Source organism: Phasianus colchicus, chromosome 5, assembly GCF_987193195.1.
Source record: "Phasianus colchicus chromosome 5, bPhaCol1.hap1.1, whole genome shotgun sequence".
Lineage (NCBI taxonomy): Eukaryota > Metazoa > Chordata > Aves > Galliformes > Phasianidae > Phasianus > Phasianus colchicus.
In genome coordinates this window covers 51,971,909-51,998,259 of record NC_143440.1, presented here as the reverse complement: position 1 = coordinate 51,998,259, position 26,351 = coordinate 51,971,909, and the positions used below count along the sequence as shown (strand labels likewise).

General features: G+C 41.1%; 1 protein-coding gene across 2 annotated transcripts in view; it reads right to left on the bottom strand.

Moving 5' to 3' along the window:
- Positions 1 to 26,351, bottom strand: part of KIF26A (kinesin family member 26A) — a 100,506-nt gene that overhangs the window by 54,259 nt on the left and 19,896 nt on the right. For both annotated transcript variants that reach the window (XM_031592910.2, XM_090141717.1), the window contains one exon: positions 13,090 to 13,590. In XM_031592910.2, the coding sequence (XP_031448770.2) occupies positions 13,090 to 13,590 (501 nt within the window). The remainder of the gene's footprint in view (positions 1 to 13,089; positions 13,591 to 26,351) is intronic.

Below are 26,351 nucleotides of genomic sequence, written 5' to 3'. Positions count from 1 at the left end.
CATACAGGGACTGGTGCCAGTAAGAGCATAGCAAAGGCAAGAGCTGAGAACGTCACACCAGGTGTTTTGCAGGTCTGAGCACATCAGTAACGAAAGGGTTTTGGTTTGGGGTCCCAGTGCCCATCCTGAGGATGTGGGAGCAGCGCTGGATGCGCTACATTTTGTCAGGCAGCATCTACACGTACAACCAAGGTTGACAGGGCCACAACAAACAACTGTAGCACTTGTTGCTCCCAGTCCAAGTTCCTGAAAGCTCAGGGCGAGGACAGAGAGACACAGAAGTGACCTGACATCCTCAGGCTGCAGAGATGTGCTGGGTATGGCAAGGGCATCCCCTGTCCCATCCCCAGTTCCCAGCACACAGATTCCCTGCTGTGACCAGATGGCAGGAAACATCTGTCCATGTTTAAACAAGTCAGACTTGTCTAAAATCGCACTATAGAGAAGCTGGACGTAGATTAAATTTCCAGGTACATAGTATGCTGTCAAGTCATTACCATCTAAAGGACAATTACAACCCTAGCAAGCTCTTAACAAGTTTGAAGTACATAGCCAAAAGTTAAGCTGAAATGTTTTCAATTTTCTGAGTATTTCCATTCTCTGGACATTGACCTTTGTCCACAGATTCAAAAAAGCCAAGCTAGGTGCTGCCACTTCACCTCTGCAACTTGTACAAAACACAAGCCTGTTGACAGGCAAGAAGCAAACATGGGAATATAAAAATCTACATGGAGAAAAATAGATCAAAAAAATAGACAGCACTATGATGGTAAAAGAAAACCAAAAGGCTAAAGAGAACTGCAGACGAAAGTAATCAAATTCAACATCTAAATGCAAGTATTAAGGACAAACTCACAGAAGTGGGAAGGAAGAAAAATTACAGAAACACCACCCCATACCTGGTAGACACCTGTGCAATCAAAACTCAATATCATCATCTTTCCACAAACTAGTCCCATTGGGAATGCATTCAGCAGGACTTCACTAGTAAACTGCAGTTGAAGCTCTAGCAACATCAATCCTGATACTCTACTGGGACTGTTCTTTTTCCCACCACCAAGCTGTTTTTACCCCTTTCTGACTTGCAGGCCAAAAGGCAGAATTTAAGTAGTTGCTTTATCTTGCTATTTTCCACTTTTGGCCTACAACATCACAGCAAACTGAACTGTAAGAACTGTTTGATCTAATGATTTTGCAGTCTGTTAAGGCTCTTGCTCGTATATGAAAAAACAGTAATTCCCCCCTAAATGTTTTATACCAAAGTTCTATGACCTACTAACTGGAGGAAACATGGCATAAATCTCCACCTGGGTAACGCTTACACTATAAACCCTCCTATACCCCAAGCATATGCTTCCCATGTGAAATGCCTTCCTCTCAGGTTGACTAGCATGACGTAAAGTTAACCATGCAGCACACGTCAGTTGAAATGAAACATGTTCTGGACAAACTTTATACTACCTTTTGATAATGTTTCTGCTGGGGCTCATTATAAAATAACCAGGGTAGTTTACAACCACAGTACACTACTGTAGTTGCTTCATAACCTGCAGCTGCAAAGTGGTAACAAGAATGCCTAAACCTGTACATTCAGACTTTTATGAGCATTGTGTGTTCAGTGTGAATCAAACACAGAGCATAATAACCCTTTCCTGAAATAGGTTTACAGCTAGAAGAGTTGCTAATGCCTGACTTATTGTTTTATCTTTAAAGATGAGGCAGAAGGGGAGAGAAAAAAAAGATCACAAAAAAGTAGAATTAAATAGAAACAGGAAGGCCTGCCAGACAGGAAAACATTGTAGGAGATCCAAAGGCAACCTCGGGGCTCTTACTTTTTGGTTTACTATCTGAATTACTATCACACACTGAGGATTTGTATCTTTACTACCAAAAATCACACAGAATGTGTTTCATGGACTGTCCTCACTCTTCAAATGAATGGGCATGGATACCAAACATGCTTTCAGTGCTGATGCCTTTTGCAGTACAAGGATGGAGAAGAAAGTTCACCTATGGCCAGGGGCTCCTGATCTCACCCTGGCCCATCTCTCACATAAACCATGCTCCTCAGTCCCAGAGATTTATTAAACTTATGCGCAGATCTTGAACTAGCCTCCTTAGTCTCTCAAGTGTCCATTCCTTCCTTCAGTCTGCCTGTGCTCCCAGCCTAGAAAGAGTGCAGCCAAGAATCTGAAAGCACAAAGGTGCCAGGGGGCACCAATGAACCTGCTGCTCACCTGCTCCCATTCACACCTTTGCAGTGACAGCATCCTCTCATTCTGACTCAGCCTTCCACAGCCATGCAGCCTTCAGTACCCACGCAGGTGACCTCACACCTTAGCCGTGTGAAACAGCAGTACAGAAATAAGCAGCAATTAAAACTTTTTTTTTCCTTCTTCACAGCTCTCTGACCACCAAACATGCAAATGTTACTCTCCTATCCGTACACACAAAACCACCACTTGGAAAGCTGGGGGGACATGAAAGGGTCAGAAAAGGCACAGACTCTGCTACACCTACACACTCTCAAAGTTAGGACCCTCCACGTACACTCAATTCAAAACAGCCAGACTAAAGGAACGGTTTCTTCTAATGCTTCCAGGCAAGCATCAGAAAATGTTGCTCGGAACCATCCCTGCTGACAATGCAATAGTTACAGCTTCCAAAGCCAAAAAAAAAAATATTGCTGTTTACTGCTTGGGGTGTTTTAATTTACCATTGTGGTCAAAATTAAAAATGAACTGTTTGTTCGAATGGACAAATATATAGTTGAATCCCTGCCTTTTGTCAGAGGCTGATATGAGCAAGCAAAGGAATTCATTAACAAGCTCATAATAATGCAAATTTCTGTTAGCTTAGGATTTGTTTTTCTATCAGAAGACAAATGCTTTTCCATTAGGACCGACTTCCACAGGCCAGATGAGTCTCTAGCAACAAAACACAGGACACACACAAATCTTTGAAGCAGAACCTGCAGTGCCTTCCTGAGGCTGCAAGAAAATCTCTCTGTGAGTTCAGGCAACTCAATCCAAGTTGTGTCTCGCCTTCTCTATTTTGTAAAATGGAATCATCGTGTTTCCAAGAATTGTATCTCCTTTTAATTACATTATTTTGCAATTATGTTGTGACACTGATTGTCATACAATGTCACCAAATAAAAGACAAAAGTGGCCAGAGACCGTCATAGATAATTTCTTTTTCAATCATGCTTGAACTGCTTATATATTACACATAACTACTTTAAAGAGAACATCCCTCATGACTAATTTGCCTGACAGCTACCAAGTGCAAGGCACCCATTGACTAGTGTGTCTCACTTGAAGAGATACAAGCCCTAGTTACATGGCTGGGTCTTCAGTACAACAAAATCTAAAGCATATGGCCTCATCGCCAGCAAGCTTCTTAAGCAGCATTAAGTTTCCAAGGGACAGTTCAGACTATGTGATAATTGGTGAAGGACGCCAACCTTTCAAATTAGGGAAGGAGATATGCAGGTGCTGCTGTTTCTTCCTCGTGGCTGTTCACTGCTTATCCTCCCATGCTGAAACTCTGCAACTCAGATGTACAGACAGCCATGATTCCCTGCAGGTGTCCCAAAGCTCTTTCAGGTAGCTATGCTAAATGCTGTGCCAATGATGAGGAACTCCAGAACTTCCCAAACATGAGTGGGCAAAGAAGGGCAGAGTGAGGTTTGACACACATAACAGTAACCTAAGACGCACCTGAACAACGCATACTAAGTAAATTTGCAGATGATACTAAATTAGAAGGAGCTGCTGACTCCCTCAAGGGTGGAGGGGCCTTGCAGAGAGATCTTGACAAATTAGAGGGTTAGGCAGCTAGCAATTACAGAAAATTTAACAAAAGTAAATGCTGGATTCTGCACCTGGGCAAGGGTGATCCTGGTTTTATTTACAGATTGGGGAACTATAGGCAACACTGCAGAAAGAGATCTAGGGGTTCTGGCTGATGGCAAGTTCAGTGGTAGTCAACAGTGTATTCTGGCACCCAAAAGGGTCAATGATACCCTGAGGTACACCAGACCCAGCACTGCCACTGGACAAGGGGAGAGACTGCCCTACTCTGCTCTGTGCTGTGCAGCCTCACCTCGAGCACTGAGTGCAGGGTGTCTGCCACAAGATTACAAGGACGTAAAGCTGTTAGAGAGTGCCCAAAGGAGGGCTACATAGAAGGGGGTCAGGTGGGGGTAGAGAAAGGCTCTGCCCCAGAGGGCTGTGGACATGGAACAGGCTGCCCAGGGCAGTGGGCACAGCCCTGAGCTGCTGGGAGCTCAGGGAGCATTTGAACACTGCTCTCAAACATACGGTTTAGATTTTGGGTGGTCCTACGTGGAACCAGGGGTTGGACTTGATTACCCTTGTGGGTCCTTTCCAACTCTGGATATTCTATGCAGACTGAACTCAGAACTGGCAGTTACAACTCAGAGAATCATGGAATCACCAAGGTTGGAAAAGACCTAAAAGATCATGCAGTCCAAGCATCCAGTGTTTCAAGATGCAATAGCAGCTAAAACCACCAGATTTTCAGCATCACAAAACAGGGTACTGAGAATAAGAAGGAGGCTGTCCACACATTGAGTGAAGTCCTAGTCCTGCATCTGAAGACAGAGGTAGAGGAGTTAGGGAAATAATAGAGATGAGCAAGACTTTGTCAGACGGTCAAGAGGACAAAGCAGCAGTTTTAGGAGAGATGACATAGGCTGGGACTACTGTTTAGTGAGATGAAGGCCGAGAGGCGACTAATTGAGAGCTACAAGGTCAAAGAGGTAGTGAATATACTAAATGAAGAATTACCGTTCACCCATCCCTGTATTATGAGGTACAAGAGATGGTCAATGAAACCGATGGGGTATAAGTTTAAAAGTGATGACAGAGAGTACTTCTTTGCACAGGAGTAATGAACTCTTGCAACCTGCTGACACAGGAGACTGTGGAGGCAGAGATTGTCAGCAGGCTCAAAGAGGCATTAGATAAATTCTGGGATATCTGGCATATAAACAGATACTAAAGGAAACAGAGAGAGATGTGCCCCTGAGACCTCCTCAGCTGCGCATGCTGAGGACTATGAGCAGACTGCACAAAGTAGCCAGGCTCCACAGCTCTCCCTAAACACCATTAATAGCACCACTGCTGGAGACAACCCTAAACATAATGAGCTTCAGCTCAGACCCAGTAGAATATTTCTAACATTCTTATAACTCACATCTATGTTTCCACTGATCTTTCATATCTTAACTAGTAATGGGAGGCTGTGATACTCCCCTAGGTCCCCATAAGAATTTCAGAGTCACCCAAAGAGGCTGCTGAGAACAGAGGCAATATCTGCACAGCTATTCTGCAGAGACCAACTAAACTCAGACCATGCTCAAAGCCAGTCATCCTAAGGGTACCCTCTCCCCTTCATTTTCCACTAGCTTCCTACAGCAGCTGTAACCACCTTGACCACCCTTACTTTTGAGGAGTGGGAGGTTCTGAATAGCAGACCCATTATTTTTGCCCAACAGTATCAAAAATACAGCAGCAGGCTCCTTTCAGATGCTTCCTCCAAATTAGATACCAGGAAAGAACAAACTTATCCAATTTTGAGAGATTGCCAGCTGTGCAAACCCAGAGGAATTAACTCATAAGCACTTGGGCACCAAACTAAAATAATAACAGGCCAACTTCGCACGACGTCAAACCACAACATCAATTTGTATAATGATTTATACAGACTCATTTCCCTAAAAGTGGTTCATGCCAGACTCTCACAAGTATTGCTGTAAGATCCAAAGCGAACTTCTAATTATTGATCCTTCGTTACACTGGGAAATTACCTCATAGCAGTTTTAAAGTTCTATTTATAAGTCTAATAATCTCATCATTGATTACGGTGACTGTATCCTAATTATAAATCCATTATCTCCCCAGCAATGAAATAAAATCAATAATGCACATAAATGGAAAAGAAGGAATTTAAATGCATACGTTAATGTCATTCCAAGTAGCACTATTTTATGCACCATCTCTAACAAAACTGTGTCACATCATTAGCAATAATGTGAAAAATCTTTTTCAATTAACAGAGCCGATCTGATACTATGTTCAGCAAACTGGCAATCCATTCCATTAAACACACACACATGAAATGCTTGAAACATCTACGAACTCTCTATCACAAATTTTCTCCTAAGTGCTCAAACAGAAATGTAGATACATTTTATATAAGTGCTTTTTAAAACTCCTTTCAGAAGCTGCCTCTTAGGGTCTTTCAATGATTCCAGTTGCAAGTAACAAAGAACATCAACACGTGCCACGTGCTCAGCTGTTCTTATCACAAAATAGGAGATGCTCTCCCTGTCCAGTGACTACCTGGAATCCCACAACCTTGACATGTCATCATTGCAGTATTCAGCCTATAGAGCAAATGTTAAAGTGCTTTCCAAACAATTGCACTGTATTCAGTCTTATTTTATGCAAGCAGGGAGACTGGGTAATTCACACTTGTATCCAGCCATGTAGATCAGTTCCTTTCATGGGGTATAGAGACCTCTACAAAATATTTTTCCTCCATCTGTCTTCAGCTGACTAAGGTCTGAGCTCATCTGGAATTTATCTGGTTCCTCAGCTTTTCACCTCTGAAACTGAGAGGCATCATTCAGTTGGAGCCCACCCTTAACCAACATAGTGCAGAACAATGGCAGCCTCATTAAAGCCCTTCTAGATTAGATATATAGTCTTGCTCTACTGGATGACATTTCTGAGCTCCAGCCAAAACCTAAGAGCCTTTCTTGTAAGGTGATTGCTAGTGCTGGGAGGAGGGGGATACATGAATTAACAAATCAGATACACGTGGTTTAAATGTACTAAGAAAAAGACACTGAAGTGAAATGGGTGAACAGAAAAGGCCAAATCAAAGAAACTTATTCAGAGGGGGAGTAGAAAATTTAAACACCTGGGGTAAAAAACAGGGAGACATTTTTCACTTAAAGTGTAGTTTGTGATACATTTTCCAGATTAGAGTCCTGTGAACCCCTATTACCTTGAAAAAGACACTGCATAAACTAAAGATGTTTTCAGAGTTACTGGGAGTTTGAAGGCAATTAACCTCAGCAACAGGCCTTGAGATAACCTGAGACCCAACAAAGGTAGAATCTGTGGATTATCATCTGCAAATAATCTCTGAAGTCTGCTTGTTTTAAATCCACCCCTGATTAGTATAGGTGAAGTCTGGGCCAACATTCTTTATTATTGCTTGTTGACTGCAATTGTCAACAAAGGCCAGTATGGATTTGTTTCCCTCTGAGATTTGTAATAACTGCTTAGCCTGGAGGGGTGAAGGATCAAAAGAACCAGGCTTTCAGGTGGTAATCTGAGCACCAAGAGGGTCTCAGTCCTGAGGATAGTTGCCCTGTCCCACAACTATAAAACCAACACCATGGCAGAAGTTTCAAATACACAATATAAAGGGATGCAAACCACACCTTCACCTATAAAAATGTTTATTTTCACCTTGGAGCCAATACCCCTTCCACCAACTCTGCTTATTTGTCATAAGTCACTCTGATACCTGGAGCTATACTTTAAAAAGTCAGCTCATTTTCACCTTCAGCATCCCATACTGGGAACAATCTAAAAAATATATGTATATATATATAAGTTACCATGAAGTTCTTAGCAATCACTCAGAACAGTGTGTTAATTAACATATATCTATGTGTTTTGTGTGTGTACAACACTAAATTTCTAACCTACAGTTTCTAAGCTGATCTGCTACTTGGCTGCTGAGATAAAGTCAACCTTGCAACTCTAGATGTAAGTGAATGTAAGGTACTGCTGACAGTGTCATCCTCTCACATCTCCCTCCACACAAGAACTATAAAATTAGGTTAATATGAGAGAGCATTTAGTAACTTGGATCAAAAGGTTTCCTTTTACTGTTTGGACTTGTTAAGGAGAGCGACCAACTCTAGCTTTCTTTCCTCTTCTCCTTCCTTGATGTACCTCCTCTGAAGAATCTCTTTAGCACCAGCATCTCTAAAGCTAAAGAGAATACATAAAAGTCTCTATGCAGTCCTAGCCCCACTGCTAGGCTGAGGTTTGCTATTGCCTTATGCAGATCCAGGTTGTTATCCATCTTGTCTGAGAAACATCCCAAAGCTCAAAGTCATCCAAATGTCTTATAGACAAGATTTATGGTCAAAGCACTGTATTTTAATTGTTTCGTTACAAAATATATTTCACACATAGTATTAATAAAAGGTCACCGAGAAAGCTATCAAGAAAGATTTTAAAAATCCATTTGGTATGACATTTATCAATGTAAAAAAGCAACTGCTGAAAAGTAAATCTTCTCATTGTTCTGTTTTCCATAGTCAGTTTCTATTACATCTTCTAAGCAAAATGTAGGTCATCCTTGCTTCAAACAAAGGAAAAGGATTTCAGGAAAGTCAAGGGCTGAGCAACCCTCAGATGAATCCACCTGGTTTACATTAGGAATATATCTTCTTCTTACCCAGAGAACTCCAGGAAATTTTAAAGTCTGACTAAAATAGCTTTCAGAATCTTTTCAAATAACAAAAATTAACAGAACTCCTTGAACTTATGAAGACATGCACCCATTCACACCCATGCCCACTTTTTAACCCCACAGTTGAAGAACCTCACTCTATCTAGACATGAATAAAGCTTTGAACTTTTAATACTTTCAAGGACACACTGGACTACTGATAAATTCACAATTTTATATACCTATGCCTTAAAGTCTTTTTAAATCATTCACTTCTCCAGTACCTCAGCTTTCCTAGTTTCCTAATGGAGTAGGTTTCTTCTTAAATACATTTCTAAAGCAAGTTAAATACAAGTAAACATGCAACGAAGTCACAGTAGTTTGCCTTATAACCAGCCCCATTCATGAATATTCAAATTAGAAATAAAGCGTGGCAAAGATTTCATTTTGCATAAGATGAAAGAAAAAGCAATTTGCAAAACAAGCTCTATTTCACTGTGATGTTTTTACACTGCATGGCTACATTACCACTTTTATTCAGCACATAATGCTGCATACTAATAACAGTCAATTCAAAGCATGCAGTTGAACCTCTTTTTCCTACAATAAGCAATATATGCAGGTATTTCTAATAGAGGTACAATGTATTTTTAGTAGTTTTCATTTTCTCCATCTCAGGCAGGATCTCAGTTCTAGGAAGACTAAATCCCCCCTTCCTTCTCTATGTTAAACAGTGTGGTACCAATGCTAAGCACTGCTGGCATGCTTTTTCATTTGAGTAGTAACCTTGTATTCATTTGTCAGGTTTAGAATTAAAAACATCAATATAAAACTATGTACTAATTACAGCTGTCAGTCGTCCACTGCAAATCAGCTGTCTTACATGGAGTTATGTCAGCTCCCTCCCCTCCACAGTGTTCACTGCCTGGTCAAAGTACTTATCACTGCTACTGGTGATTATTTTGTGTAATTTTTCACAACAGGCCACTTGGGTAAAGCCACTGATTACATCTTCACCTCTTGCACTCTCATTGCAATCCTCAGCCTACCCTCCCTGGACCCTCCTCCAGATCCTTAATTACTGTTCCTTTTCACAGCTCCTGAAGACCACTGTTATTATTTCAGTTTGAGCAGCACTCACACTATGCTTTGAAGACACATTCCTGTTCAAAAAAATTTATAATCTATATAATGGATTTTCACACTTGAACTCCAAACATTTATTAAAAATTTACGATGTACTGCACTTCTGACCCCAAACATTCAGCTCAGAAGTGTTTTCATAAATGTAAGTGACATTACAAGGTAATACATGCAAGTTTGAGGAGAGAGATGAGAAGAGCAGAAATCAAGTAATCTTTTTATCTCTGCAGACAATTGCAGTGCTACTGCTGTTAAAACTGACAATAATAAAGTAAAAAAAAAAAAAAAGGAACCTGGAGAACAGTTTGTAGATACAAGGTCTCCCAAAGTTTGGCAGCCATGTGGTGTTAAGCATTTTCAAGGCACCCAGCAGAAAGCAACAGACATCTTCAACGGTTGAAGTGAGTAAAGATAGATGTCTAAGATGAGCCAGGACAGACAACTAACATGAGAGGAATAAAGCACTTCTTAGAGGTGCCTGGTACTCTCCCACTGCTACAAAGGAAGGCTCTGTAATTAGCTTAGAATAAACACCTGTCTTTCTGGCAGTTGAAAACAGTTGAGATGAATCCCAGCCTTCATCTGCATCTGTCATCCAGTCTTTAGAAAATGAATTATGCTCACTTCAAGTGCAGCACTGAGTTATATCACTGAGATGTAAAGCACTTAGAAAACAGTTTCCTAGCAAGGAGTGCAGCACTGCTTCAAGAAAAAACCCTCCATTGAGGGGGGCTGGAAGGAAAAGGGAAAACTGCAGGTTCCAAGTGAATCAGGGACATTTGCAGAGTAGTCAAAATAACATCACAAGTAAGAGTGTGAAGTCCTCAGGGCAGGAGCTATCTTTTCTTCTGCATTTATGCAGTATCACGAGGGCTCCAAGATGCAGTCATGTTACATGTAATAAATAATTCAGTGCTATCCTTTTCACTGCATTTGTTTTCGTTGCTCTAGAATTCCTCTAACCAGACCAGTTCACATCTTACATGGGCTCCATATGTGGAGGTTTGCTGCTACAACACTCTGACTTCGACTCTGGTGAAACTGAGGAGGTAACCCAAACCTGAACTATCCACTCAACTCTTCATTTCAATGACACCTCAGCTAGAAGAAAATATCCTGCAAGAACATCAGCATTTCCACTGACATGGGATGAAAAGATGCCAGTTAGAGAGAGATACAAGAGTCATCAAAAGTCTAGAAATCATTACTAACAAGACATGGCTGAATGCCTGATTTATTTTCTGGTGAAGATCAGAAACGTGACAACAAACTTTAAATAGAAAAGGAAAAGAAAAACCTATGAAAAAACAGAATAAACTCTTCTCCAGCTACACTAACAAGCAATTGAATAATGGGTTTAACAAGCAGCAGTGGAGATTAATTTTTGCTTATTTATTTCAAAAGACCTTTCTAATGAGAAAGGAGGTTGAGAATTGAAGATCAGTAGAACTTGTGAAATCTCAAACATGACAAATTTGTAGGATGAAGTAAAACAAGCATTGGACAAGAATGCCCTGCAATGAATGCTGTCCTAGATCAGCCAGTCCCTCCAACCTTATATCCAACCTATGGGGAAAAGCAATGGCAGGCACTTTCCCACTGTTCCCACCCAAACAGCTTCATCAGACACAAGCTCCTAATAAAACAGAAGCCAATAGGAGAATTCAGACACATTAAGGATATTGTGGATAGAGATGAACAGAGTTGGGCTTAAATAAAAAATAAAAGAAAAAAAAATAGCTTTTCTCCAGAAGCTGCTTCTAAAACTAAACTGTTCTTGCAGATGACTGGATCACATCCAAGCAACCTCCAACACTCTAACACTGCCTATCCTTTCATTTAAAGGTCACTTTTCCAGGCTATTGAGCTGTTTTGCACATTTCTAGATTGCACTTCAGGTCTGCTGCATTACACACAGTTTTACTTCACAGAGGTTAAATGAGGTAGCTCAGTTTTATCATAGGGTAACGCAGTGGTTAGGGGAAACCACATCTATCAGTGAGCATGGTTAAGCAGAAAGAAATTTGGAGCTGGCAGTTAGTAAATTATTTAAAACATGAAAAGGGCAGGAAAGAAAAGAGTAGAGAAATTGAAATACTTGTGCTTCCACAGACTGTAGGCCTCTTGAGTCAAAAGCTTTCTCATTTTCCTACATTTCTGTGATATATTCTCAATTAAAAAGATACTTCAATGCCACATGCCCTAACATTGGCCATAGAGATCCCAAACAGTAGCATTTTAGAGAACAGGACTCACAGAAGCAGTTCCTCCTAACAGTTGAATAGAACGTTTTTTGTCCCTTTTTTTAAAGGCAGTATCATTAGAGATCAATACATCAATAAAGATACGCCAGATATAAATGGGGGCCTCTCAGTGGTGGGACATGCAAGCGTTCACAGATTTCCATGTGAAAGAAAAGTATGGGAAGGAGGAATCATGTCTCTCAAGACTCTTCTGGAAGGAAATACAGCAGCCTCCCCATAGAAGTAACGTTATACAATGGCACTCTTAAAATGTTTATCACTGATGATCTTGGAGCTCAACCAGCTGATGCTACCAAGCAATATTTGGTAGTGTTTATGTATAACAGCACATAGGGCATTATGTTACATTCAAAGCTGTCTAGCAACAGCGTCCCTGGACTTCAAAGATCTGTTGCAGTACAGAAGCATGACTTCTATTCACTATCAAGGGAAAATGGCTTATACATTAGTCAAAATCAGTCTGTGTACCATTTTGTACTCAGCAGCATTCCATAGATGGTCACAAATGTTTAATGAACTTGGTTGGCAATGTGATGTGCACCTCTATTAAGATTTTTCCTTTCTCACAAGAATTCTTATATATCAAACACAGGAATGGTTTAAAACCAACTTTAATGCTTAGAATCCAAGCGCAGCAGTATTTACAGAAGTGTGGCACAGAGGCTACCTTCTGAACATCCTCCTGCACAGCAAGCTGTTTTGCAACACACCTAACTTGAAGATTAATTCTCCTCATCGCAGTCCACCAACATCATCTGTTGAATTGAACACAGCCTTAGAAGTTCAGCACTAAACTTGAGGGTCAAGTTCATCTTTGATACAGGTCCCATGAAGCCCCCCGAACTTTTTATGTAACAAACCTGGCCTTTTATGTTTTTCTGAAGAGGTCACCAGGTATTTGACAGCCAAATAACATCACCTGCATCCACAAAGCTACAATAGTCGCAAAAAACATCTGAGGAAAGGATGTCACCATCTGAGATAAGAAAGCAAATCACTTGTGACATCTGACAGAACATCCTTCAAAGCTCTTTTTAAGCTATACAGTTCCTGAAACATGGCTTAGAATACCATTAGCTGATCCTCTCTAACATAAATATGCATACATCTCACATTTTTTCTTTATCCACACACACGTAAACAAAAGTTGTGCATCTGCATTATCAAGACTTACTAGACAAGCCTGAGGCAGGAAGCTGTTCACCCTGGAGATACTCCACATGCCCTCGAGGTACTGCTGAGCTTGGATGGTGACTGAACTCAGCGCACCGCTGAGACCGCTGGGGGCTACTGTGACTTGAACGCTGGAGTTTGGAAAACTGCCTGTGCCTTGAGACCATCCAAGTCCCTTCTTCCTCTCTGTCCCAGAGAAGAGATTTGGTGATTTTCCAGGTTGCCTGCCCACCTGCCCAGTAATCAGTGGCAGGTCCCGCTGGGAAGAGACTGTGACCACCCTGGGTACCATGCTGGTCACTGCTGTGGCACCAGGTGGGAGGTCAGGCATTTCTGAGTAGCTGGCTTGGTTGAGGGTGTGCATCATCTGGATGGCTTCCTGTTTCAGCTGGTTCAAGTGAGTGGCACAAGTTTCGCATCTACTCTCTCCTTCATTCCTGTTTTTCTGTAAATAGTCAGGCACTTGAAGCTTGTCAAAAATTAAAGCTGATAATCGTGGGTCCTAGAGAGGAGGGAGGAAGCAGAAAAAAAACCACGAAAATAACGCATTGAGTCAAAACACAAAAAGAGAAAAAGATAAAGTTCCACCCATGGAAACCCCTTAAATCTCTACTGGTATTTACCAGGGCTTTTTTTTTTTTTTGTCTGAATACCCCAAAAGACTTTCAGGTCACAGCTCGACCTGGTGTAGGGAACCTGCTTTGGCAGGGGGTTGGACTCGATGATCTCTGGAGATCCCTTCCAACCCCTACAATTTTGTGATTCTGTGACTAATAAACTAATAAATAAGTGACTTCATTTGTATGAGACCCAGCATGAAAATTTTCATCAAATTAAACAATAGAGCTGTGGTGCACTTGATCTACTTATTCTTCTAATTAATTCTCCTTTGGAGACATCCAACATGCTTCTGCTTTTCATGCTCAGAAGCAACATTAGTTGAGATGCTGACCCTACAGGTATTGTAAGGCATTTCAAAGGCATACCACCACCTTTAAACCAGGAAAATAAAATTTCAGATTATTAAAAAAAAAAAATAGTGCATGACCTGGTAAACATTTTGCTGTCTTCACCTTCAGAGGTGAGTAATCAAGTAGCATAAAAACAGCTTACATGGTAGTGCTCAAAAACTGGCACCTCTGCTAGCTAGGCCTGTTATTTCTGATCTGTGCAACCCAGATGGTAGCAATATTCCCTCACACTACACTTGCTTTGATGAGAAATAGATTTGAAACTACAGCCATGTGTGAAGGTGTGACAATGTGCACACTAAGAAGCTGATTTAAAAGCAACACCTACTTTGCTCCCCCCCTCCTCCACCTTGCCAGTTCATTTTAAGGCTGCCCAGAAATCTTAAAACCCTGTTCTGTGTTTCCAATTCAGAGATAGAGTTACCTATCTCCTGAAACACACCAATGCCTTCCCATCCCCAGCACGCTACTGTAAAGATCAGCCAGGAGATTAAATCCAGCCCTGCTGTAAATCTGCTATCAAGATGAATGCCGTGCAGTAAAACTGACCCAACTTTACACACTCTCCTTCAGCTCTCTAAACAATTAAAATTTTAATGAAATCACAGCCAAAGGTTTATTTGTGTAATTATTTTAAGTGAAAATATTTAATTTGCTTGTTCATAATGAGGGCATGCAGAGCTAGTACGTCAGCCACCCTGCATACGCTGGGGTATCCCTAGATCAGTACTCCTTTTAAAATCGTATTACTTGATGCCAAATTGCAATTGCTCTCTAGGAAATGAATGCCCTATTAGAAAACTAACTCATTCTGGTTTTAATTACAACACACATCAATAAAACTCTTAAGAAGTCTAGGGACTGGTACTTTGGCTTTGCTCATTATTCTCTTTCAACTGTGCCATTTCCCTTTGCTCTGAATTTATAAAATCCTCAAACACTGCCCAACTTCTCCACCAGCAGCAGGGATTCTAGCTTGTTTTTAGCTGCTGGATTGCTCCTGCAGTAGTTTTTGATCTATCTCATAAAATGCAGTATTGTGTTAATATAAACCATTGTGTATAGCATCACATCACTCCACAGCCAAAAACCATTAACAAAAGTTACTTTTTCCACAGTAATTTAAATTATTGTTTATTTACTGGAAAAAAATACCTCTCAGGCTAAAGGAAGCTGCTCCTGCTGTTGACTGAACAATACATTGTATTCACACTAGCAAGTGAATTTACAAACTCAAGTCAAAGACAGTATTTCATCTTTGCATCTTTTCTCTTTATTGAGGCTTAAAATGCTTTTGAAGTTGCTCCCTTCGCCTCTCCTCCTGAGCAAGAAAATTCTTTCCCTTCAAGTCTCCCAGAAGTCAAAAATGCTAAATTAACAAATATTAGGAAAAATATATATATTTCAGAAACTTTTTTCTAAGCCAGTGGCACTACAGCAGAAAGGCACAGAAAGGTGGTTAGACTGGAAGTTATCACAACACAGCCCTGCAGGCACCATTATGCTTCAGGCGAACCAAAGACCATTCCTTACGCCTCACAAGAAAAACAAAGAGCCCACACTTCACAGAAACCCCTCCAAATGAGAGATTGCACAGCCCCCAAAAACACCATTGCTCAGTTCCACGCCACCAGGTCGTGGCCTGGCACTCAAGGAAGCCCTAACTAGCAATAGGACTAGAAGGAATGGCATCAAGCAGGGGAGGTTCAGGTTGGATATTAGGAAAAGTTTCTTCCCCAAAAGGGGGACCACAGGCAGGAATTGGATGCCCAGGGAGGTGGTTGAGTCACAAAACATTTAGATGTTGTACTAAGGGACATGGTTTAGTGGGGAAATTGGTGGTAGGTGGAAAGTTGGTCTAGATGACCTTGGAGGCCTTTTCCAATCTTGATGGCCCTATGAAGCACCTGTGTCTCCTGCTGAGACCTGGGCCTCATCTGGCAATGCTTACATTGCTATCAAATGTCAAAAGTTTCAAATGAGCAATTAAAGCAAATCACTAGGTGAAGCAGGCTTCTCATTTGAAAGAAACAACTTTCTTTTGATGTAAAGAAAATTAATGAGCCCCCAGTTCCAGCTCCATAAACAGAGTTCACAGCGCAAGGCAGAGCAGAGACAGGAAGTACTGCAGTTACAAGGAAACTAAGTGGATGGCATATTAAAAAGGGGAGGAAATAGATCTATTTAGACTACACAAAACACAGAATCACAAAACACCCTCTAAAATCATCTAGTCCAACTGTCCATCTAACACTGATATTGCACACTGACCATGTCAGTCAGTGCCACATCTCCCCATTTCTTGAACACCTCCAGGGGTGCTGACTCCACCTTGGGCAGCCTGTGCCAATGCCTTTTCCTCAGAAGAAATTTTTCCTAACGTTCAACCTGAAAACAAACTATATAAGCACGCTTTGTGCCAGAAAAAAAAAAGACACCTTCCAATTTCTATAAAAGGCCACCTCATTTCCAACTGCCAAGCCCCTACAGCATTGTAGCCCACTCCCTACTGATGTTGGTAGACATCCCTCCCTCCTCCAGCTCCCTCTCAGAGGGCCCAGCTGTGAGCTTAGATTACTTTTATTTTTCCACTCCCTGTGACAAAAACACCTGGCTAATGATTGGGCGTGAAGGGCAGAGGAAATGCAAGTTACTGTTAAAAACATTAAGCGGAACTTAAAAGTTAAGTCAGTCCCAATAAAGAGGTTTTACTACCTGGTGACAACGCCTGGACCTGGGGAGCCCCTGTTTCAGCAGCTTGTGACCTAACGAGTCTGGGTGGAAGTTGCCTTCTCATGTTTTACAGAGGAAGAAAATAAAGCAGAGTGACCAAATGTGTTACAGGCGCAGATGGGGAGCAGTTAAAGTCATCCTCATCACAGCTCTGCCAGCAGGGAGGGGAGCAGACAAAGCAAGCATGCAAGCTGGGGGTTCTGACACAATACTCAAGCACACAATCTACAAACCCATCCAAACAGTGTTCCAAATCCACTTCTGTCTGCCGTGTTACAAAATTGACTCACCCTGTTAACTTCTGCTTACAAATGTTAGAGTTCCAAACGCTCCAGACTGCTAGATGAACAAAATTAATGGTTCTACTACAGACCACTGCACTTGGGAGCCCAGCAAGCCCCAGTGTGATAATTAGACATATCTGTGTGAGCAAAAGTTTTCTGAAACACCTGAATTTGTCTGTATTTTCCAGCGAGTGGCTCTTACAGACACAAGTGACCTTACAAGCTCCTCGGAGACTTAATCATACATGTGCAACTTGCCCCAAGGATGAGCATGCACACCTGGTCAGAAAGTGCTTCCTAGCTGAACCAAGGAAGACAATAAACGTGGAAAACCAAGACTGTGTTCCAGCTGGAAATAATAGAGAAATACCCACATAGTTCAATACTGTTGCATTTAGCCTGGAGTTTGCCTTCAGGCTTTGTCTCTGAACGTAGAGAGTGAGTACAGAAAACACGCTCAGATCTGAAAACACATCCAGTAATTTGTAACAGAAGGAAAAATAAAAACAGTAATTTTAATTCACACAACCCTCTCTGATGTGAAACTTAACTGCTGCAGTTCCTCCCTGTGAAATCCAGCACACACCAAGCAGGCTTCCAGCAATGCAGCTAACACCAAAGCATGTGGGGCACAAAGAAAGGTCAGCATCTCACAACCGTAAATTACTACAGCCTGAGACCACAGTCCTTGTAACTACAGACATACTCAAAGCAACTGTGATGTGTCCAAAGACATGGAAAAAGACTGAAAATCCGCACTACAGCTTAGGCACAAAAATAATATGCAGGTTTTCAAAAGCGTGCAACATCAAATGACCTTGCTGGAGCTCAGCTCTTTGAAGCCTGAGACGGAGTGACATGCACTTAAAAAACAAAATTCAAATTCTCTTGAAATTTTACTGTAATCTGCAATTTATCAGTAAATTCCAAAGCATTTAAAGTCTGCATTTAAATTTTGCCAACAAAGAGTGACAGAAAGCTTTGCAAAAGAGAAGCAAGAACACAAACTTTAAATCTTACCTGCAGCCACTGACTTCTAACTCTCAAACTAAGCAATAGGAAAGGATGTAGAAAAGCATCTGGATTCTCACTTAAGAAGTCACTGAAGTAATACCCACCCATCTGTAACCTAATCCTTGCAGTGAGGAATTATCCAGAGAGAGCGAACAAACGATGACGAACAAATGATGAAAAGTCAAATTGTCAACAACCACTCTCTGTAATTACCTGTAATTCTGCCTGCTGCTAGTTTCTGCAATGCAAGTTTACCTGCAGCGGTATTCAGAATTAAATGAAATCTTGATATAAAGATAATCAAGAAAAGAAAGAAGCATTGAATGGTACACTGAAAGACATCCTTAAACACAGACTAGGGCAAACCACATTTTTAAAAGATGCTTTGGGAGAATGAAATGTGCTTTCCCAGCGCAAATGGATCAATGATAATGATTTTTTGTCTTAATTGTCTTTGCCAATTTCTGCTATGCTGCTTACAAATTAGTTTTTATCTTACATGACATTGTGGAATATCCACTAATATGCTCTATATTGACAAATATGTTGAAGGTTGAGGCTTGCTTTCCACTATATAATCATTGACAGAAAAAAAAGGCAAGCAAAAAGAACATGCTACAGATTCCATTCAGTGTAATCAAACTAAAAAACACACTAATAGCTTTTTGTTTTTAAAAACTTTCCACATGGCTAATTATCTTAAGGGACTGAAAATACAAGCTCTGATTCTTCAAGTAACCCATGCTGCAAGATCATTTGGTTACTGACCTATGTTTTATCAGAGCGTAAACAATCAAGGAAAAATAAACATACAAAGCTTTTGCAAGATGGGAATTCACTGCAAATCCCTTCTTCCAGGGGGATGTGGAACTTGCAGTGCAACTTAGCTGTCTGTGGAAGCAGCTAGCCCTCTGAACTAAGCAGGACAGCAATCAACATTTCCAAAGCAAAACGCACATGAATTAAGAAACAAACAGATGCATTTTAAGGCCAAATTCCATTTCATCTCTCTACCTGAATGCCTCACTACCTTTAAGCAGATTAATTTAAGTGAATGAATTGCAATCCTTGCCCTATGCTGTCCGTCACCAAGACTTCTTCCAATCTCCAGTCCCATTATTCTGCTTCTAACCCCAACCCGAGGCAGAGCACACAGACATATCCTCTATTGACTCTGGCCAGCTGAGTCTCAACCCAATTTATTTTCACCTTTGGCATCCCAAAGAGTTTGGAGGAAAATACATGTATCAGAGCACGTTTTATTTCTTACTTCACAAGTATACTGCCTTGCTTTCAAACATCTTCATAACAAAGGTCAGGCAATATGCTAAAACGTGCTAAAAAACACATGACCCCACACTAAAAATGACTGCAGCGTGTTTAGTTATTCTGAAGCCTCCACTGAACTCTATTTATTTCCATTTCCTGCCCACTTTAATGTACTTCAGTGGCCCGCAGTAAAGTTAAAGCAATAGGTGTCTGTCATAAAGATGAATAGTGCTATTGGAATGCATAATACAGTGGAAAGAGGAAATGAGAGCAATCTGGTTTATTTACATCTCAGACTCCCATCAGCACCTCAACCCTGCTCCCAATGGTTTCAGTGGCCTTTCCTGTTATCTTCTGTATAGTTCCCTGCAATGATTCGGCTTTTAACATCCCAGAACCAGAGAGTATGGGCTGATCTCTGAGATTTGTGTTTGTGAGCCAGCAGGGTATGGGAGCAAACAGCCACGCATTGCGTTCAGTGCAAAGGAAACAAAATAAAGGTAGCACTCATGATTTAAAACAATTAAAAGACACACACAAAACAAAAGATCCCAAAGAGGTCTGCTATCACACTTAAATTTAGATCAACACACAGAAACCCAACTACTTCTGAAAAATAGTAATTATCGTATTACAAAATATTACTTTTAATCTCCTTTCTTTACAATCTAATTAAACAGATATTTTACTTGCCTTTGGAAAATGTTTTTCTTAATTTGATTCAATTTTAACATTCCACGTATTCTATAAACTACACATTCAAACCAGTATGTAATTTTGTGCTTATTTTTAACAGTCTATGACTTCGTTTAAAAATGATGTGTTTTAATTTGCATGTTTATTGTTGGTTTTAAGTAATCCTTTAATTTTCCCTCTCGGGTCTGTGGCTTACAGTAACTTCGCAATGCAAATTCAGAACTGATTTTATTCACACGATAAGACTGTATTCTAACATCCATTGTGTTTTTCTTTCCCCCTTTTCCTTTTTTTTTTTTTTTGTCATTTTGCACAGCATCAAGTGTTTGAGGAAATAGTTGCACATCCCATCACCACACTGCACTTTGGTGTCCTTAAAACACCAGTGTTTTCACTAGTACTTTCACAGAAACACATTTAGAGAATATTTAACAATTTAAAAAAAAAAAAAATCATAGTTTTTCATCACATTTCATTTCTTGAAACCGAAGAGTAAAAGTCTACTTACATAAAGAGTCAAAACTTCTTTTCTCTTTAAAAGGAAAAAAGAGCAAAACTCCGTGTGTATGAGAAGTGTTAGAATGACCGTTCTGGAAACTGATGTCCTCTGCCATTACCTCCCCTACATGTGGTTTGAGTTCAATCAGGCCACTCCAATCATACAGAACCTCTGAATCCCAGCACAGGGCTGAAAATCTGAGCAGCACCCACCACAGAGGAAACATGCCCTGCTGTCAGAATGCCTCCGAAACGTGATCCTTTGGTATCATTTTACTCAAAACAAAAGGCTGTTTGCACTATCTCATTTATTCAGGCAACAGCCCATATTTTCGGAATCAGATCACAAGGGCAAGCCTTGTGAGATAGATTTCTTCTCCAGTGAGCTGGCCAGAGACCAGCAACCCAGCCCACACAGCCCAATGCACTGGGAGAGGAGTAACGCTCTAGATGAGATCTTCAGCACGTTTAAATGATTGTAAGGACATTTATCTCAGGAGGAGTGTTGCCCATTTGCACCAGGCAAACCTTCAGTGCGGGATTTTAGGAACGTCTGCACTCCAGCCTCAATGACCACAACGTTGGCTTTGAAAAACCGAAGAGAGGAAAAAAAATGCTTGGAGCACTCAGGACAGCTGTATACGAACCGTGCAACTGTTGCAGCCCAACCATCTGAATCCAATTAAAAGCACGCTCAGCAGCAGAAGTTAGGGAGTGGACACATCTTCCAAATGAACATTCATTAGCATAATGTAGATTTAAAATCAACTATGAAAACCAGTGCTTGGCATTGGATCACACCCTCTTAGCATCTCTTTGGCTTGCTCATTTTATCAATTATTTGTTTGGTAAATGAATACTTGAGGACCATAAAGAAACGATTTAGCTTACAGAATGGAAGGGCTGCCCACTGTGTATTCCTCCTGAAAGCTACAAATTACTGCACACAGAGCACAGTTAGCACATCATGCAGTCTGTCTCCAGAAATAAAGTGGATTACACTTATTCTTTATCTTCATTAAAGTGCTTCACTTAAATTGTTTTGCCAAAAACTGACTTGTTGGCTGAAAAAAAATTGACTTTACATCTGAGTTTAAGCAACTTCGTCATAAGTTAGAATTTTCCCTTTTTCTTCTGGTTTGGACTTAAGAAAAACAAAAGAAAAGGAGCTTCCAAGCAGAGAAAATTAACAACTAAGTGTACCTTCAATGCCTCAGCCTCAAACTGGGCCACACACTGCTCTGAAGAGTCTGCTCTTGCTCCTTTACTTATTTGGTGGCACGTTTGGAAGAGCTGCTGTGGGGTGAATAGACTGGGGAGGTAGGTGGTGCTTCACATTTATTTTATACACCTTTTAGCAAGGAACTTCAGCAAGTTCACAAACTTGCCATCAGATCTGTTGGAAAGCAGCACCCTGGTGCCTCTCACATCTCTGGACATGGAGAGAACCAAGGTCCGTGGTTCTTGTTTGGTTTCAGTTAAGATGCTAATGCACAGAAGTAACTGATTCCATTCTGCTTAGCTAGTGTATTCTACAGCTACGCTGTACTTACATGGTTCTCCTATTTCAATGGTTTCTTTAGATGACAAGTTCAGCACTTAAGACAACATTTTGGAACGTGAGCCTGTAGCAGTGTCACACCAAGACACTATGTAAAATAAATGTAGTAAAATGGATAGTAGTAAGACAGTCTTCTTGCTCATTTTGTTGATCCTACTGTTCTCCAGCACCTCTTACCAGAACATTATCAGATAAATTTTGTCCACAAAACAACTTATTTTCTAATGTAAGACTTACAGTGGCTATACTGTAACTGTGAACAAGCACATATCAGCTTTATACTTTAAAACACCTAACAGGACCACTGAAAGGCACTGTACATTTTCCCAGCAACCTAAATGACAAGTGAGAAATTGACTTTTTTAAACTGCTCTCCCCTGTCAGCCCAGCAAATGATGTGAGCAGGAAAACAGTACTGTGATTAATGTCCACCTGTAATCCTTATGGCAGTAAGGCTGGGAAGCCCTGCAGTGGTCCTGCAAAACTGCACATTGTACAACCCCTCTCCATCCATATAACTTGTGAAATCAAAGAGGACTAACTCCCTTTGCCCAAAGTCTCTCTACTGCAAACATAGATCAACACAGCCATGTCCACAGGCAGACAAAAAAAAAAAATCACTCTGCCTGTGCTCAGGGCATCTTGAAAATCACATTGGTATGGTTTATAAGCTCTGTAATAACACAGGATATGAACATAGTAAATATGTGGGCAGAGCAAGCTGTAACACACGTAGATGTAGACCTCTGCAAAGTCTTTCCGGCTCCTCACACACAAAAAAAAGCCTTATCTCCTGAGACACAGAAGCAATCAGACACCTGGCAACAACTTTCAACACCCTTCAAGCCAGATCCTATTAAAACCAGCAAGAAAGAGATGAAAGGCTGTAGCCAGTCACACTTACAGGGCTCTTAAACATTTATAGTATCTAATGTCACCTCTATAGAAATTCCACAAGCTTAGACAATGCTTAACATCACAGGATACATTTATACTTCCATTCAATTGTTAGTACTATATAAGAGGATGTTTTTAGTTTAATTTCTGTTCTGAGACCTTGAAAGACAAGCTCTCTCATCACCTGTTGGAAAAGGCCAAGTACAGAGGAAGATAGCTTTCCTTTAAGAAGAGAAATTACAGCCCCAAAGCAAGACCTGGGCCCCTGTGAAAAGCCACACTAACATCCATTCTGAATACAAAGTCAGTATTTCCCTCTAAGTTCATGCATCCCCATTCCTGACTTCCAATCAACAGTGAAGACTTTCATCGACCCACTTCTCCATTTATCATAAAGCATCCATGAAATGCATGTTTGGAGTTGCTGGGGGAAGAGTTAAATTAACATGCAAAGATCCCCTTCGTTTGAAAATGAAGTTTTGTGGCAACAGATAGCATTGTATCAAATTTGAAGCAAACCACAGGAAAAACACCACGCATGCTACCCAGGGTGATTTATTATTATTATTACAGATGTAAATACACATTTAAAACCGGAAAATTGTGTGTAATCATGCCTTGCCAACATCCTTATAAAATCTGACAGCTAGTCAAACAACTCTAATTGTGGACAGTGCCAAAGCAGTTCTACAGATCCTTAGAGCTTGAGGCCATTGAAGATAACCATCTCATCTGGACTCCTACATGTCAGAGCCCTGCTAACTTCAGCCAGGAGATGCAATGACTCCGACAGGCCTATTTAATGAAAATTGGGACTTTAGGATTTTAAGAAACATTCACTTTTACTTCAATCCACAGGTCTTTCAAAGCCACAGTGCTTCTGAACGAATCGTATTTTTGAAGTGCTATGAATAAAATATACAATCGAGCAGACAGCAACAGCACTTGAGGTGATGTAAATCCCAAGCTGACACACGCTGTTCTTTGCTGTTGTGCTAGCTTATATCAGTGAGGCCAGGATCTTTATTCCATATGACCAACTTGAGAAATCCTCATGGTTGACTCCAGGACTCCCAGCTTATGAGACAGCACCATCCCAAACACTGGCTGCGTACTGGTAACCTTTGATTTACCCCTGCAGCTCCAGTCTCAGAGCAATCCATTATGCAGAATATGCTCAAAAATGTGTGTTTTACTTCACAAGGCTGATGCTGTGATTCACAGGGAAAACTGGTGCAGAAGGCACAGATTGGGATGTTACTGCTCCAGTTTCAATCAGCAGATACTCACTGAAATAAATTAACATCAGCTTCTCAAGGAAGTCCCTGCACGAGGATGTTAGGCAAGATTTGTTCAAGAACGCAGTCTCAGGAGCAATTCATCAGGAATCAGAGGTAAGCCAAAAAATAAATAAAATGAAAATGGGACCAGCTAGAATAACAAAGCAGCACAGCCAAGGCAGCATCCACATGACAACCAGAGGCATCTCTAGAGCAATCAGAACAACTGTCCACAGATCTTGCCAATGAGCCAGATGCTGCTGCTGGAAGAAGGCTTGTGTTGACATAAATTCAGAGATGTGAGATGCTTAACGCTGAGAGCAATCAATCTCCACAACTACTATCTGGCTGCCAAGATTCACCATTATGCCACAGATACATGAAAACAAACTTCATAAAACACATGCAGATTCTACATGACATCAAACTTCCCCCTCCTCCTTACTCCTCTGAAACAAACCAGCAGTCTGGGTGTAGCCACAAATGACCTGATGCTTTTCCTGAGTTAACAACAGAACCAGGAAAGAATATCGCTGGCTAACAGCTCACTGTGCACACCCTGCCAAAAAGCCAATGAACTTATCATACTGTATAGGAAATTCCTATCTTCCACACCAATTACTGACCCAACAGTGATTGATTTTATAATCCCAAACTTTATTTACAAAGTAACTTCCTCTGGGACCAACTTTCCATTACCCAGCATGTGGAAAATTGCATACAGTCAGTGCACTATGAAAAATCAAGGAAAAATAAGTGCTATTTAAGCCCCAACTGTACCATACCTCCACATTCTTGCTTTCCTAAGGGAGATGCACTTTTGACAGTTACTTCCCTTCCCTGCCCTAACATCCTATCTCCACCATACACCGGCTGGGCTCTCAATCAAAACAGAAACAACAACAGGAACCAGCAGTTATTCATTACAATAGGATCAAAACATCTCTAGGCACTAGTGCTGTGCCAAGTCACTGTCCTTGAAGACCCTGCTGCAATCCACTTCTTCCCTCCCATATTGGACACTGTTACTGCAAGTGGCTCCACTTCAATGTGAGGCACCACGTATTAAAAATCCCAGCTTTTTAATCTGAATCCATTCAGAAGCAGGCAGCCACATCTCAGAACTGCAGTAGGCAATGAAACTGCCCACAGAAAGGTGAGAAGATTAGCTGGCCAACAACACAGGCTGATATTTATCCTTAATTCTAATCAAGCTAACATTAGCTCCAGTCTATAAAACCAGAACTGCAGTGCACACTAACTACCAGCGTAATCACAGCCACAGCACCACAGTATGATTACTGGACGCTAATTATATTTTATAAAGAGTTAAAGACAATCAACTACACGTAATTGAGATTTATATGCAGTTTTCCACTGACCTGCAAACAGCTTCATACATTAATAAGTTAACACTATTGCTAGAAACAAAGCAAACAGTTACATCTACATGACAAAATACATGAAGCACGAGAGCCAGATGTTGGGTCCTTTCATCAAGAAAGCAATTATTTAATTCCTGGAAAAATATTTTCTCTTTATTCCATCGATATATAATAGTGCTCATAAAGGATCCAGTCCTAGCTACAGAGCCTGGCCTGGGTCCAAATCTGCAATGCTGCTCAGGCACAAGAACCAGGGGTCTCCTCTTCCTGCCATGCAGACACTTCTGGGCAGTAAGAACAGGGCAGTAGGAGGCATTCTCAGAACACATCCACACCTCTTCATTCCACGCACTGCACTGCAGCCCCCACAGTGGCTGCTAACAGAGACTGTGCTGCCCTCTGTGTCTCTCCAGGAAGGCTGATCCTCCACAGAAGGGCACTACAGGGATCACTGGGAAGCTGCCACCCCTCTCCAATACAGCTGCTGACCTCCAGCTCCATGAGGTCCCCTTGGTCATCAACCTAACAGCTCCTCACTACAAGCACTGCTGGGAGCTGCTTCTCTTCCTTCCCTGAGTCTTTTTTTGCCAAACCTTCATGCCCATTGTCCTCCCAGCTAACAGCAGCCATTGTCTCTAACAGTCGGACACCCAACAGCCACCATCAGCAGACACC